Source organism: Biomphalaria glabrata, chromosome 11 (genome assembly GCF_947242115.1).
Source record: "Biomphalaria glabrata chromosome 11, xgBioGlab47.1, whole genome shotgun sequence".
NCBI classification, from domain to species: Eukaryota; Metazoa; Mollusca; class Gastropoda; family Planorbidae; genus Biomphalaria; species Biomphalaria glabrata.
The window spans coordinates 20,126-35,585 of NC_074721.1; the positions used below are offsets into that span (position 1 = coordinate 20,126).

General features: G+C 35.6%; 3 protein-coding genes across 3 annotated transcripts; all 3 read right to left on the reverse strand.

The window, feature by feature from the left end:
- Positions 1–2,995: 2,995 nt before the first annotated feature.
- LOC129928920 (E3 ubiquitin-protein ligase rnf168-like) lies at positions 2,996–7,830 on the reverse strand. Its single transcript, XM_056045428.1, has 4 exons — positions 7,523–7,830; positions 6,918–6,982; positions 4,115–4,246; positions 2,996–3,959 (listed from the first exon to the last, which is right to left on the reverse strand). Exons 1-4 carry the CDS (start codon positions 7,827–7,829, stop codon positions 3,639–3,641), a joined length of 825 nt encoding a protein of 274 aa, XP_055901403.1. The 5' UTR covers position 7,830; the 3' UTR covers positions 2,996–3,638.
- Positions 7,831–8,130: 300 nt separating this feature from the next.
- On the reverse strand, positions 8,131–10,769 carry LOC129921623 (hyaluronan-mediated motility receptor-like). The gene is made up of 4 exons (XM_056003599.1): positions 9,764–10,769; positions 8,908–8,984; positions 8,434–8,546; positions 8,131–8,238 (listed from the first exon to the last, which is right to left on the reverse strand). The coding sequence occupies exons 1-4, from the start codon at positions 10,264–10,266 to the stop codon at positions 8,131–8,133; spliced, it is 801 nt and encodes a 266-aa protein (XP_055859574.1). The 5' UTR covers positions 10,267–10,769.
- Positions 10,733–15,259, reverse strand: LOC129921706 (protein FAM184A-like). Its single transcript, XM_056004233.1, has 4 exons — positions 15,126–15,259; positions 12,550–12,609; positions 12,242–12,310; positions 10,733–11,448 (listed from the first exon to the last, which is right to left on the reverse strand). Exons 1-4 carry the CDS (start codon positions 15,142–15,144, stop codon positions 10,733–10,735), a joined length of 864 nt encoding a protein of 287 aa, XP_055860208.1. The 5' UTR covers positions 15,145–15,259.
- Positions 15,260–15,460: the final 201 nt, after the last annotated feature.

A 15,460-nucleotide genomic window follows, 5' to 3' on the forward strand; every position in this document is an offset into this window, starting at 1 on the left:
GCTCTGGAACATTGGCTAAGGAATTAATGAATAGTTGATCATTTCTCTCATAATTAAAAAAAAATATTGTAATTTTAACTTGTTTTTTCAAAGTGAAAGCTTTATGTTTGAGTAAATGAATAGTTAATATTTGAGTGAATGAAGGCTTTATGATGTTTGAGTGAATGGATGCTTTATGTCTGAGTGAATCAAAGCCTATTAAACATTCAGAGATTGTGATGTTAATATTAAGTCTGTGTGTATAGTTGTGACCAATTGTATGGTATTGAAAAAACATGTAAAATGTTTGAAAAGTTAGTTTAGGTATTTGTTTATAGATTTCATTTCACTTTTTATTTTCAACCTTTTTCTATGGTCAGTATCTTCATATCTGCCTGGTCGTGCGGTTTGCACGCTGGACTGTCGTTCAGATTTATCGATGGTCCCTGGTTCAAACCGTGCCCGCTCCCATCCCCCGTCGTCCTGCGAGAGGTTTGGACTAGGAAGTAATTATCTTCAACTCTGAAGGAACATCCGAAACATGTAAAACATTTTACAAACATATCTGTATTGTTATGAGATGTATAAATCTAACTAGCTTCTGTATGAGTTACATTTATATATATGATGCTTGTCATAGAATTGGTCATTCTTTTATTGTTCATCTTGATTTGTTTCCATTATGCTGACAGTAAAAGTTTTGCTGGTCAAAATATTTACAAGGAACTTCATTCTGTCTATTGGTTATGTTGTTACTAAAAAAAACCACATAGTATTCAAATACCTCCTGACCCCTATTTTGTTTAGGATATGTGTTTCCTGTGAGTTACTATTAATTTTATATTAATCTACATTGATATATTTTTGACCTAGTTGACTGCAGTATATATCAACCTAGATTTAAGTTGACTGCGGTATATATCAACCTAGATTGAAGTTGACTGCGGTATATATCAATCTAGATTCAAGTTGACTGCATCAGACCGTTTTTTTTGTATATTGGTGGAGTGGTTGTGTCTCTTGCCTATCTGTTGAAGTTCTAAACATCCAACCAAACGTAATGTGTCTTGATTGTGTGTGTCTCTAGCTAGCCAACACAACGTAATGTGTCTTGTCTGTGTGTCTCTAGCTAGCCAGCATAACGTAATGTGTCTTGTCTGTGTGTCTCTAGCTAGCCAGCACAACGTATTGTGTCTTGTCTGTGTGTCTCTAGCTAGCCAGCACAACGTAATGTGTCTTGTCTGTGTGTCTCTAACTAGCCAGCACAACGTATTGTGTATTGTCTGTGTGTCTCTAGCTAGCCAGCACAACGTATTGTGTCTTGTCTGTGTGTCTCTAACTAGCTAGCATAACGTATTGTGTCTTGTCTGTGTGTCTCTAGCTAGCCAGCATAACGTATTGTGTCTTGTCTGTGTGTCTCTAGCTAGCCAGCATAACGTATTGTGTCTTGTCTGTGTCTCTAGCTAGCCAACACAATGTAATGTGTCTTTAGCTAGCCAACACAATGCAATGTGTCTTGTTTGTGTGTGTCTCTAGCTAGCCAACACAATGCAATGTGTCTTGTCTGTGTGTGTCTCCAGCTAACCAACACAATGCAATGTGTCTTGTCTGTGTGTGTCTCTAGCTAACCAACACAATGCAATGTGTCTTGTCTGTGTGTGTCTCTAGCTAGCAAGCAGAATGTAATGTGTCTTGTCTGTGTGTGTCTCCAGCTAACCAATACAATGCAATGTGTCTTGTTTGTGTGTGTCTCTAGCTAACCAACACAATGCAATGTGTCTTGTCTGTGTGTGTCTCTAGCTAGCAAGCACAATGTAATGTGTTTTGTCTGTGTGTCTCTAGCTAACCAACACAATGGAATTTGTCTTGTTTGTGTGTGTCTCTAGCTAACCAACACAATGCAATGTGTCTTTTCTGTGTGTATCTCTAGCTAACCAACACAATTCAATGTGTCTTGTCTGTGTGTGTCTCTAGCTAGCAAGCACAATGTAATGTGTCTTGTCTGTGTGTGTCTCTAGCTAACCAACACATCTATGATTATTCATAATACTCAGTCAAAAACACTAGACACATGTTTTAGTATAAATAGTGTATTCATATTATTGTTCGGAAAATGACATTCTTGTATCTGTCATTTAGAAGTTGACATTATTGCATCGGCCATATTTATTTGTTATTGTGTAGCCTGCCTGTACTCATAATCCCATTTTTAGAAACATATGTTGTACTCCCCCCCCCTTTTTCCAAAGGTTGTGTAGAAATGATTGCTAGGCTGTGCCCAGTAGTTCCTCTAGAATACACTGCTGTCTAGCACTGTTACAGTCATGTCTAGATAATAGCTACATGGGATGGGTTTCACTATAAGTTGGTTTGTTATTGCTAGGCTGTGCCCAGTAATTCCTCTAGAATACACTGCTGTCTAGCACTGTTACACTCATGTCTAGATAATAGCTACATGGGATGGGTTTCACTATAAGTTGGTTTGTTACAATTTATATTTATAATATATATATATATATATGTACAGAACTATTTATGCAACTAACTGCTGTTAAAAGTTAGGATAGTGATGTGATCAAATAGTGTTGAGTGACCTTTTGGTTTTTCATGGGACAAGAAAACAGAAGACACTGCATGCACAGAATAGCTCAAGTTTTGAAATACATAGTTCAGTGCCTTCACATCAAACTAGTGATTGTGTTTAGAATGTATTGTTTTAACATCTTAATTATAGTTGTTGAACTTTGGTCTGCCACACAGTAAATTGATAGGATCCACTGAAGTCAGTTGTATATTGATCAAGGCAAGTATCCATTAGAGTATGTACATAGTTGAGTGACAATAGCCACTAGAGTATGTTGTTTCTGATGTTACTATCTTTCTATCCCATAATTCTCTTGGTGAGCACATAATGTAGTGATGCTATATTTTGTACAAACTATTAAACTATCTCCATACAATCCTCATTTTTTGTTCTCTGTGTTTATATAATACAGACTGGATTCAATTACAAATGGCATTTGTCATTAAGGCTTTTATTAAAAGGCATGACAAAAACAAAGTCTGTTACATTTTAATCAATGTGCTGTCAAAGTTTTAGTTCAATTTAGTTTAAGAAAATGTATTTTGATTAAGTCTGATAGTATTCTAATAAACAATGCTTGCTAAAAGTTAAAAAAAAAAATAGACATTTTCAAATAGTGTTTTTTTGTGCAAAGTTTGGATTAATGAATGTATTTCTCTTTAAGGCTTTGGCAGTAAGTTAATACATGAAAATATCAAATATAACATGACAATCCAGGGTAAATGTTTGGCATAGATCATACATGTAATATAGAAATTTTGTTTGATAATTAGCACTAAAAAAAGTAAATGAAAGGTTTCAAATGATGGATAAATAGAATCATCAATAAATTGTAATGTATATTTATATATATATAGACCAATATAATTCAAAAACATGTGATCTAGATAGAATAGGAAGCACTTGGAATCAACAACTCAAATAAGTCAGTGTTTAGAATAACATCATATGTTTACACAGACTGTTATGGGTCATGTGACAGTATCAAAAAGAAAGTAGCCAACAACAAAAACATTACTAAAACATAAAAAAAAACTCAACCCAACATATAACAATCAACAACACAATGTAACAGTCACTCATCACATTTATGCTTTCTTTGCAAAGTATATTCATTGCTAGATCCTTTTGACCTATCAACCACAATTCTTTTTTTATCCATTAAGTCAAAAAATTCTTGCAATTTAGTTGCAAACTTAAGGTCATCATTCTTTACTGAACTATTGCCAGCAGGTATAGCTGATCTGTTTTCTGTGAGTTGTGAAGTGTCATGGAAAGTTTCAGTGTTAGGGAGACAGTTGTTAGCTCTCCAACTCAACATTATATCCTCTTCTTTTAAACACTTCTTTAATCTGACAACTGGATTCAGAAAGAGGCTATTTTTTTTAGACTTTTTCTGAAACAAGAAACACAATTCCATTTTAAAAACATGAAAGCATTGATTAATAAAAAAAATGAAAGACACTTCAACAGAATTAGAAACAATCAAAATCAATACATTCAAATTATTTTTACATTATTAAGTTTTTATTTATTACAATATTTATTGACCTTTTCAAGCATCAGTGCTTTCTCTTCTATTTCCACTTTCTCTGACAAAAATTCTTCCTGTTGCAGAGCTTCAAAATTTACTTTACTGGCCTCCTCCTCTTTCTTTGCCTGTTCGTCCTTTTTTTGCTGAATCTATTGAATAATAAACATTTTCATATAAAAGAGATTCGATTCCAGTGAAGTTCTACCTACGTCCATAAAGGAACAAGAATTTTTTTTTTGAGTTTATTGATATAAGAAAACACTCAACAAAGCCTTGGCACAACTGATGCTATAAAGACAGAGTGCTATAGCAGTAATGTATAGCCACAGAGAAGTAGATCGGGCTCAATGCAAATAATATATTTTTTTAACCATTTAACACAACATGTTGTTTTATGGAGGAATTGGCAGAGAAATGGTATAATTAATAGTTACTTTTGCACCAGCCAGTATTGGAAGTGTCTTTTTGTGTAGGACAGTTGTTAGGGTAAAATTTTTGTTTTGGTCATTGAATTTCATTGATTTTGGTATCTGTTGTGGTTATTTTGCAGATGGAACGGAGCTACAGTCAGTTAAAAAATAAATCTAGATCTACATATATTTAGTTATTTAAAGAGAGAAAGGGGCTGTAAAGAAAGATCTGGTCTGCGTGACAGTAACAGTTGATGCTTGATCAACATTATTAAAGTATTGTAATCAATATCCAGATGTTCTTGTTAATCAAGTTTTGAAACAACTAAGTCTAAATAGGGGCAAAGGGGGTACTGGAAAGTGGTAGTACCTTTGATGGTCCGGTATGCTGCACTATTAGGTGGATGGCCTCACTGGTCCCCTTCCGACCCCTAAATCTCACACATGTGGCTCCAAGCGCCATGCCCTGGAAAACCGCTTCAGCTGGCGGACTAAACCATGTGAGGGGGTGGTGATAACATGGCACCACTGGGCGAAAGGCCTTCTAGACTAAGGTCACCAGCCAGGGAGGAAGAGTCCCAGGATGGACTACAACGGCCACATGTTCAGGACCAAGGCGAACCACCAAATTAGAGGTACTCAGTTGTGGTCAAGCATAGAGAGGGATGGGCGCCGCCATGCAAGTATTTAGCCCTTGTTACACCAAATGAGATAATGACAGTAAATAAATCCATACCGGCTCGGCCATAGCCCGGGTTACCAAGGGCCGCTTCTACAGTCACAGACCAGGACGGAGGTGAGAAGTGTATTACTGGTCCGTGCAAAAATAAAATAAATACCAGGAATAAAATCACCATAGGAACATGGAATGTGAGATCACTAATAGAGGAAGGAAAAGTTGAAGAGCCCACACATGAAGTTAACCTAATTCATTTCAACATCATAGGACTCTCTGAAATGCGCTGGAAAAACATAGGGGAAATAACCACAGAAGAGGGTCATAAACTGTACTACAGTGGACTACAAGATGTCCACGAACAAGAAGTAGGATTTCTTGTACACAGGAACTACAGCAATTGCGTTGAGAACTGGTACCCTATATCTAGTCGACTCATTTCCATAAGTTTAAAGGCATCACCCTTCAATATCACCATCATTCAAGCATACACTCCTACATCAACATATGAGGATGAGGCAGTAGAAGAGTTTTAGGAGCTATTATAGAAAGTGGTCAATTAAGTCCTGAAAAAGGGACATCCTTGTTGTACAAGGAGACTGGAATGCCAAAGTAGGAAGTGACTCCTACCAAACCTGGAAAGGCACTTGTGGAAGATAAAAGTAACCTCTCAACCAATGAACGAGGTCAACGACTTTTAGAATTTGGCGAAATACAACAATCTCTTACAGGCTAACACACTAGGATGCCACAAAAAATCAAATCATGTATAACCACATGGCACAGTCCGAACGGAGAATACCACAACCAGATCGACTATATCAGCGGTTCTCAACCTTTTATGCTCGGCGACCCCTTTTTACAATCCCCCACTCTTCCGTGACCCCGCACACACACACACATACAGCAATAGAAGAATAGACAATAACAATCCTTATTTTCGATGGTCTTAGGCGACCCCTGGCAAATCGTCAATCGACCCCCAAGGGGGTCGCCACCCACAGGTTGAGAACCCCTGGACTATATCATGGTGCAATTGCTATAAAATGATTTTGATCTAGATTTTCTTTCTTTTTGTTTTTAAGTTATAATTAGCCACAACTGAATTGATTGAGACCACTTAATTATGCCAGTCACTCCCCCATTACTACTATCAACTAATAGAAATCAAGCAAGGAAGGTGATTCAAGTATATGCCAGTCACTCCCCCATTACTACTATCAACTAATAGAAATCAAGCAAGGAAGGTGATTCAAGTATATGCCAGTCACTCCCCCATTACTACTATCAACTAATAGAAATCAAGCAAGGAAGGTGATTCAAGTATATGCCAGTCACTCCCCCATTACTACTATCAACTAATAGAAATTAAGCAAGGAAGGTGATTTAAGTATATGCCAAGTCACCCTGTCAGATGAAACAAGAGAATCACCTAACAACACCAGCATGGGAATTTTGTGGGACGCAGCTGAGAAGCACTGAAACCTCCCAGATACCCTCTCTCCCCAATGGTCCACAAAAGAGATTGGACCATAGCACACTGAGAATGCTATATATAAAACCTATGAACCAGAGAGAAACACTTATACAACATGATGAAGGAATAATATGAATAAAGATGCACTATAAAAAAAAAATGTCACCGTAACTACCATGTTTACTCTAAAAGAATGACAATTAAAATTTAAAATTTGTTTCCATTTCTAGGAATTATAAAGTTTATTCATATTTCACCTGCTGGATAGCAGCTTCATATTCTTGTCTGATTTCTCCAGGACAGGAAATTTGTCGTTTTTCCTCTGAAACAAAATGGGAGCTTTTCAATAATTTTGTTCAGCTCTGAAACAAATGGGAGCTTTTCAATATTTTTTTATCATTACTCAAGGTTAAAGCCATTGTCTTTGCATGAATCTACCTTTAGTCTGGTCTGTTTCATTCTAAAGGTGGTTAGAATCACAGTAATGATATTTTTCTGACCATTGTCGAAAAAAAAAATGCTGCCTAAGACTGTACATCTATTTAAAGGGCTTGCAAAACTTTTTCTGCAGGGAACAGTTCCAGGAAAAAGAAGGAGAGGCAGATAAAAGATGCAATGGGGGACAACATTATGAACTGTACAGCCCTGTCTATGGAAAAGCTGCTTATTCTGGCAAAAGAAAGTAATGGAGAGAATTGACCAACAGTTCATGGATGCCTTAAAAAGACTGAAGGATTACTGAAGGTGATTTTATCTTTATGTTCTATATTTCTCAAACATCCTTGATGGGATTTTATTACTATTTTTGATACCTAGAAAAATAACAATACAAAAAAAATTTATTTCATGTATTTCAACTTACTGGCTTCAAAATCATCTTCATCATCTTCACTGTCGCTTTCTTCACTGGCTTCCAGCCTGCGCCTTACTTTTTCAGGGAAGGCCTCTAGGATGTCTGTCCACTTTTCCACGTTTATCAATTTATTTTCCTTGGCAGCTTTTCTGGCCCAAACTGAAATGCGCTTCCTGCAGACTGGACATGAGAGGTTGGCTTTTTCCACTGTTTCCTTGTAACATTTTAAACACAGTGAGTGATTGCAGGGAAATGTTACAGGCTGGATGAGTAAGCTAATGCATACTGGGCACATGCACTCAGATTCAGAGAGCATTTTTTTCCTGTAATTATAGATAGCAAAGCAAATTAGAATTTGATCTGAAAAAAAAACTTTTTTTTTTATTTGATTGCACAGACATGCCTACCCTCAAGACCCAGAATGTGGAACACTCAGGTTGAAAATGTGGAATTTTGGGCCCCAATGTGGAACATACACGCGGTTATGTTTGTCAGCCATACTGTACGCAATAAAGAAAAGTCTTGATTTTTGTGATCCATGTCCTTGCCTTATTATTTCTCAGGATCCTATGCTTGAATTAGATTTAAAAAAAAACTAAATGTAGTTTTTGTATCTATCATGCAAAAAGCTTGATTTGTTTACCTTTTAAAGGAATTCTTGGCTCACCAGGTGTCTGTGTCATTTTGGAAGAGTCACATTGTGTAGTAGCAATCACCGGAGCAATCTAAAGCATATTTAATTATAAATAGAACACAGCATTGCAAAAGAAAATTGGACAAGATTTGTAATAGAGCAAAAACATGTTGAGAGACTATTATGGCAGTTGTGAAATGGGGGAGGGAAGAAGAGTGAATGATGAATGTTTACATAGTCGCTATTTTACAAAGTGAAAATGAACCTCCTGCAAAGCTAAATTTACCTTTTTCAAAGTCTCCACATATTTGACTTTCTGGCGATGGTTTTGATGACCCATGTTTTTAATGGCTTCTTTGGTCAATCTTTCCATTTGCTCACTTGTATATTTGTCTCTTTCTGATGATTAAAAAAAAATAAATAAATATCACTTTTCAGTTGTTTTTCTAGTAGATATCTAAATATATTTTTTAAAGACTAATCTTAATGACACGAGTAAGTATTGTTACATGTTGCACTGAAATATGCTCATCGATTAGATTTGTATTAGATTCTTTGTTGTAAAACATATTATTAACAAACAAAAAATTCTCAATTCTTATCTTATCTTATATAATACAGACGTTACTTCAAAAAAGAAGATGATTACGTCCTATGCGTCATGCATTTAGTCATGCATAATTCTAATTAATAACTAAGAAATTTGCTAATCGCTGAGTAATTATTAAAAAGAAAATATACAAACATAAATGCTACAAACCCAACAAGAATTTTTTTTCCATTTGAAAATTATCCAAGACATCTCTGAAAGGCTCTATTTTTTTAATTAGTTTCCAGCTAGTGATAAAATGTAAAACAATTTTTTTAAACATTTTTTTTTTCAAGTGCAAGTCATTCATTCCATTTAGTAGACAAACTGTTATAGGTTTAGGACATGATTAATCAGGAATTTTCTTTTAACGATGCAACTTTTAATTTACAACATCTAATATCACCAACACAACAAAACAGAGCCCTAAGAGAAACAGGTAATTAAAAACAATACAAAATTGTCACTTTGTTGGGACGTGGATGAATGGCACTTTAGCTACCTATCATGTGGACACAGAAATATACCAGATACCTTTCTTACAATAAGGGGCAAAATCTTCTCCCAGATACCCCCCCCCCCCAACATACACATACCACACACTAAGTCCAGAAGTGTTTGAACCAGAGAGCACTGAGCCTGCTATAGCATGAAAAATGCGCTATACAAAAGTAATTTTAAATAAAAAATTTCTTTTTAAAGATAAAATGTTAACATCTTTTAACTGAAGCGCTGTAGCTGAGCGGTACAGTGCTTGGCTTCTGAACTAGGGGTCCTGGGTTCGAATCCTCTGAAGACTTGGATTATTAATTTTGGGATCTTTGGGCACTTCACCCTGCGCTAATGGGTAACTGATATTAGTTAGGGAAAAGTAAGGTGGTAGGTCATCATGCTGACCAGTTGAAACCCTCATGAACCGTAAGCCACAGAAACAGGTAACCTTAACTTTAATCTTTTAAATGAGAATAATTTTTAAACATAGTGTACCAGGAGAGAAATATACATCAAACAATAATTATGGACTTACTTTTCTTCCAGCTGTGATGACAAAGCCTCCTTGTCTTTTTCCAAATGGACAATCATAGTCTTGAGCTCCTGTATTGTTTGATTCAAGTTACTTCTCTCATTCTTACAGTGCTCAAGCTTCTGCGTCAGTTCTGCTACTGATGAGTTCAAAACGGAGCATTCTTTCTTGAATTGTTCCCTTTCATCAGCTAAGCCTTTCTCAAGGTCATTTCTAATGTATTCTGATTCCACTAAAGTATTAGCTAGATTTCTAATTTCAGCTTTCAAATCTGCTATTTCTTTCTCTTTATTCAAAATAGTTGATTTCATCTGTGAGTTTTCTAATTTGTATGAGTTTAGAGACTCCCTTTCTTTATGCAGTTGAGACAAAACAGTTTGACACTCTTGCTTAGTGTAATCTAATTTCTCTTTGAATTCTATGGTGTCGTTCTGTAATTCTGATATGGCAGCTTTCAACTGGTCTTTCTCTGCCTGAGATTCTTCTTGCAATGCAGATATGGTCATTTTCAATTTCTCTTTTTCTGCCTCTGATTCTTCAAGTGCAATCTGTGATTTGTCTCTTTCGAATTCCCATTGGGAAGAAATAGCTTTCTTATCATTCTCTTAACTAGCATTTTTTTTCTCTAGCTCATCAATTGTTATTTTGAATTGAACCACTTCCGAGTGAAAATGTTCAAGTTCCTGTTTTAGTTCTGTTATTAATGACATAAAAACTGAACATTCTTTTTTAGACTTTTCTTTTTCCTCCTCTATGCATGAAGAGAGGGCATTTTTGTCTTTCTCAAGACTAGCTCTAACGTTTTCTAACTCTGATAAGCCTTGGACTAAATTAATTTTTTCAGTTCTCAAATCTGCTATTTCATTCTCCATTTTTAAAATGGTAAAATTCATTGCTGAGCATTCTTCTTTGATAGTGCTGACTGAACTCTTTTCTTCCAAAAGTTGTGATGAAACAGATTGAAACTCTTGCTCAGTATTTTCTAATTTCTTTCCCAATTCTAAAGTCTCTTTCTCTCTCGGCTTCAAGCTGAGTAGCAATGATATCTTTAGTTTTCTCTAGACTGGCATTCATTGTCACTAGCTCTTGGATTGTTCTGTCCATTTGATTGTTTTCCTCATCATAGATTTTCCCCTCCCTTTGCAACTGTGTTATTGTTGACATCAAAGTGGCACATTCTTTCTTATACCTTTCTTTTTCCTCATTCAAACAAGAAGAGATGGCATCCCTATCTTTCTCCAAATTAGCTTTAGTGTTTTCCAACTTTGAAATGATTTTGGCTAATTTGATTTTCTCAGATTCTAGTTCTTTCACCTCATTCTGAAGTTTACAGACATAAGACTGAAGTGACGAGCATTCTTTCTGTAGATTCTTTACAGTGTTCTTTTCCTTTTCCAGCTGAGCAGAAATAGCATGGCTCTCATGTTCAGCGCTGGCTCTTTTGCTTTCCAAATCTGTATTTTCCTTCTGCAATTCTGAAATGGCTTTGTTTAATTTGTTCTTTTCACTTTCTAGCTCTTTCAGATTTTGTTCACCTAAAGACAACTTCTGTTCCAAGACTTTATAAATTTTTTCAAACATATCCTTTTGTTTGTTGGCCCCCGTGAGGAGAATGTCCAAGCTTTTGATTTGATCCTGCGCTTCTTTTAGTTTCCTATGCATTTCAATGTTGTCTGGGAGTCTGTACCCTGTTAGAAAAAAAAAGCCTTCAATAAACATCATTTCCTATCAACTAGATATTAGGCATAGTGATTAACAAAAAATACTGTTCGGAATAGTTCAAGTAGGGTATATTTAAATTTTTGGTCTTATTAATTATTAGCTTCAGTTTTTTGTGTATATGACAGCTATTTGAATATTAATATATTAATTATCTATGTATATTATCTTTTGTACTAAACTAGATAATTTGTTGCAAGAGAAAACACTACAGTACAAGATTATAATCATAAAGCATTCTGATTTTGTTAACCAATTGTAAATCAATAACCAAAATGTTTTTGCTAATATTTTCACTTGATTTTCAGACCTTGCATTCTATAAAACAGATGATGTAAAGGTCTTCTGTTTCTTTGGCTAACAATTGTGTCATATGTCAGCACAACGAACAACTAATTTTGTTTCCCAAATAATGTCATGTACCCAATAGAGTTGGGTGGAATAAGAGGATCCTAAAATTCAAATTCCTAGTCTTCAATGAAACTCCAACCAGAGGCCCATCGGTTTTGAAGCCAAGCATTTCACCCATCAGCCACCCCACCACATATATATATATATATATATATATATGGAAATGACTCCCAACTATTATATATATATATGGAAATGACTCCCAACTAATTCAGAAAAGTTTGGAATCCAACTATTTGACTTTGCACACTAAAATTTATTTACCAATTTAAAAGTCAATAATCCTTGTAACATTTAAGAATTATATTTTTCCTTGCCTAAGTCCATAGATTGTTGAAGTCTTTATTTTACCTATGTCTTTATATGTCCTTCCACTTTGCTCTAATCCGTTAAGGGATCTTGTTCTGTTCAGTTCCAAGTCTGCAAAAAAAATGTAACACATTTATTCATTTATATAAAAACTACAATTGGGACTTTTCTTTTGTTATGTATTGTAAGCGCATTCTTAAAAAAAAAAGTATGTTTAATAAGCTAGCATAGATTTAAGATTTATAAATATTATACAATGGATACAATGCAATATAACATATATATATATATATATATATATATATATATACAAATATAGTAATTTTAAAAAATATATATAAAAGGCAGACCTTTAATAGGACCATGATGATCACCTAACAGATTGTAACTGCCGACTCCAGGAATATTATCTAATAACAAAATAAAAACAAAGTCATACTCCTTTTTGGCATTATATTCTTTAGACAATTTATAAAATTACAATGTAAATTATATCTAGTACAGTGCAAAGTTTAAGCACTCTATATAGTCCAGTTTTTCCATCTTACTATGTAACTCAAGTAAGTGCCTAATCTAGTCTCGATCTATAGAATAGATCTAGATCTAGTTAGAAAAAATAATTAATTAAGACCATTTTGTAGATCTATAGTGATTTAACAACAACATATAGTTTTAGTCAATTCTAGTCTGGATAAAATGATGAGCTAAGTAGTTATGAACCATTTCAGCAACAAATGTAAATTATATTACATTTCAATACTGGGACAATTGACTCTTGATAGTTCAATGGTTCTGGGACTGGAAAATGGGGGAGGGGTGGATTGTCCATAACATCTGATTACCAAAGGTTAGCTGAACTTAAAGGAATTTAGAAGTACATGTTAAGTATCAGTAGTTTCAAATATTTCAGTACTATTGTCTCTAATGATGGAACCAAACATGGCCAGAATTGCACGGTCCACAGCAGCACTTGTTAAGTCAAAACAATATGGAAAGACAAAGGCAAAAGCTAGCCCTCAACACTTAAATCAGACTGATGTAATTCATGGTCATGGAGTCACATTCTTATATGCTTGCAAATCTTGAATACTGACTGCAGAACTAGAGGATGCTAGCAATGAAATAGGGATACCTGCTGTCAAGATGGAGATCAGCAAGTCTGGGGCAGTCAAACAATATGAGGCACGGTTTCCTCTTCTTCCACGCAGCGGGGGCACCGTGAATCAAAATTGGCCATAGCTGCGAGAAATATGAGCCAACAGGACAGTGGCCTGTCCTGCACTGTGCTATAATAGCTTGCTCAGGCCTGGACAGCCTCCACCACAGGGAAGTGCGGTCAGGGCACCTCATGCGCTCCCAGACTCCACAGGCTTTTTGGGACTTGTCCCAGCACTCAAACCACTTTTCCATTTCTGTTTTTTGTATTATAGCCAGGGCTTGATGCAAGCTTACAGCCTGTTCAGTGGGTGGAATTTGCCCTCCTGGTTGACCAAAGAGTCTGCAATTGTGTTGCCAGTCACACCTATGTGACTCAGTACCCACTGCATTATTACAGGGGTGCCATAGCGTTGTTTGATGTTATGTGAAGGCATGATGACAGTGCTGATATTGGGGGGCCATAGTCCAGGGCTTTGCAAAGCCTGTAGTACAGATTTTGAGTCAGTGACCACAACAATCTGTGTTGCCCTCAAATGTCCCTCGCCGAGTTGAGAGTCAATGACCTTTAAGGCTTCACAGACTACCATGGTCTCCGCATCAAAACTGCAAACACTACCACATGGTCAAAAGATTTTAATTGTGTAAGAGCCAAGAAAGTTGATGTAGGCTCCATAGCCTGCTCTTCCAGAATCTATTGATGCCGACCCATCAGTGTATGCAAAAATAGCACTGGGCATGAAGGTATTAATTGTCTCCAGAGCTAGGATTTAAAGGTCGTTAGATGAACGACTTAGCTTAGTGGCTTAGTGAAAAAAAACTGTGTGAGATGAGATGATGTCACTGGCTAAGCAGGGGATGTAACTGGATAAGCAGGGGGAAGGCTAGTTAAGACTGCCTCCCCAGGTCAAAAGTTTTAAGGTCAGATTGAGATTGAGTTTAGTAGATGATAGATTTACTTATTAATTAAGAAATTAATAGTAGAAGTAGATCTAGTATTAGTAGATCTAGTAAATTTCTAGCTCACAAAGCAAAGCTGATTTCATTATTAGTATTTATGATTCTTACTAGTTTAGAGTGTAAATATTAAAGTAAATTAAGGGGTCTTGAGCAACAAGAAATGCCAGATGATTGTTTTGTTTTAGTTAGCAACATTGGTGTCAGAGTAATCTCCCTTTACTAACTGTTGACCAATTATTAAAAAATTGTAATCAAGAGTTATGAAAGAATTTTAAAAAAAAATAAAAAAAACTATTAGAATATATTCAGAATATTAGGCTTTACAAAGCCTAATATGTTTTTATTTTTGTTCACAAAATTTTTCTAGACATAGACTATCACCAAAACTGTCCATGGCCATTATTTTCTTTGTTAAATGGCATTTTCCACTTTGTAAGCGCCACTAAAGACTATATGGCCAGGCATGATATCTAATATGAAACAAAATTAACCTTTGTTCTCTATCCTAACGTCTGTATTGGAGTATTGGTGAAAACAAAAAAGTGATATTTTCATTATAACTAAAAAAAGATATCTTATCAATACTTCCTTTATTTTATACACCGGATCCACCAAGTTATCTAGTTTTAATTTTCGTCATGTACGAAAATATCCAATAAATCGTTTCTCCTTCACAATTTCTATATCTGAATAGAGTCTAGATTGGAATACACATGCATGAATTGTGGCAAGTATACCGCTCTAGAATTGGCTTGATTAGCCACACCAAGTTCTGCCTCGTCTCAAGACTAAACCAAAACCAGTGACTCACCTGGGCGCATCCATTGCATTTCGAGACAAAAGGAGCCATATATATTATATATACACACATTTGAGACGAAAAGAAAATCTGCTGCCGAGGACAAACGACGACGAAAAGAAAATCTAAATCGACCACCTGCGGATAATGGTTATGCTTGCCCTGCCTGTGGCAAAATATGCAGGTCACAGCTGGGGCTGCGCAGCCACGGGAAATACTGTATTCCTCATTAATCTTTGGACTCGAAGACAGGCCTTATTATATATAATAATAAATTAAATAAATTCTGCCCTCTTACGTAATCTTTCGTTTCGAGGATAGTGTAAATCTTTTCTGCCTTGTATAGA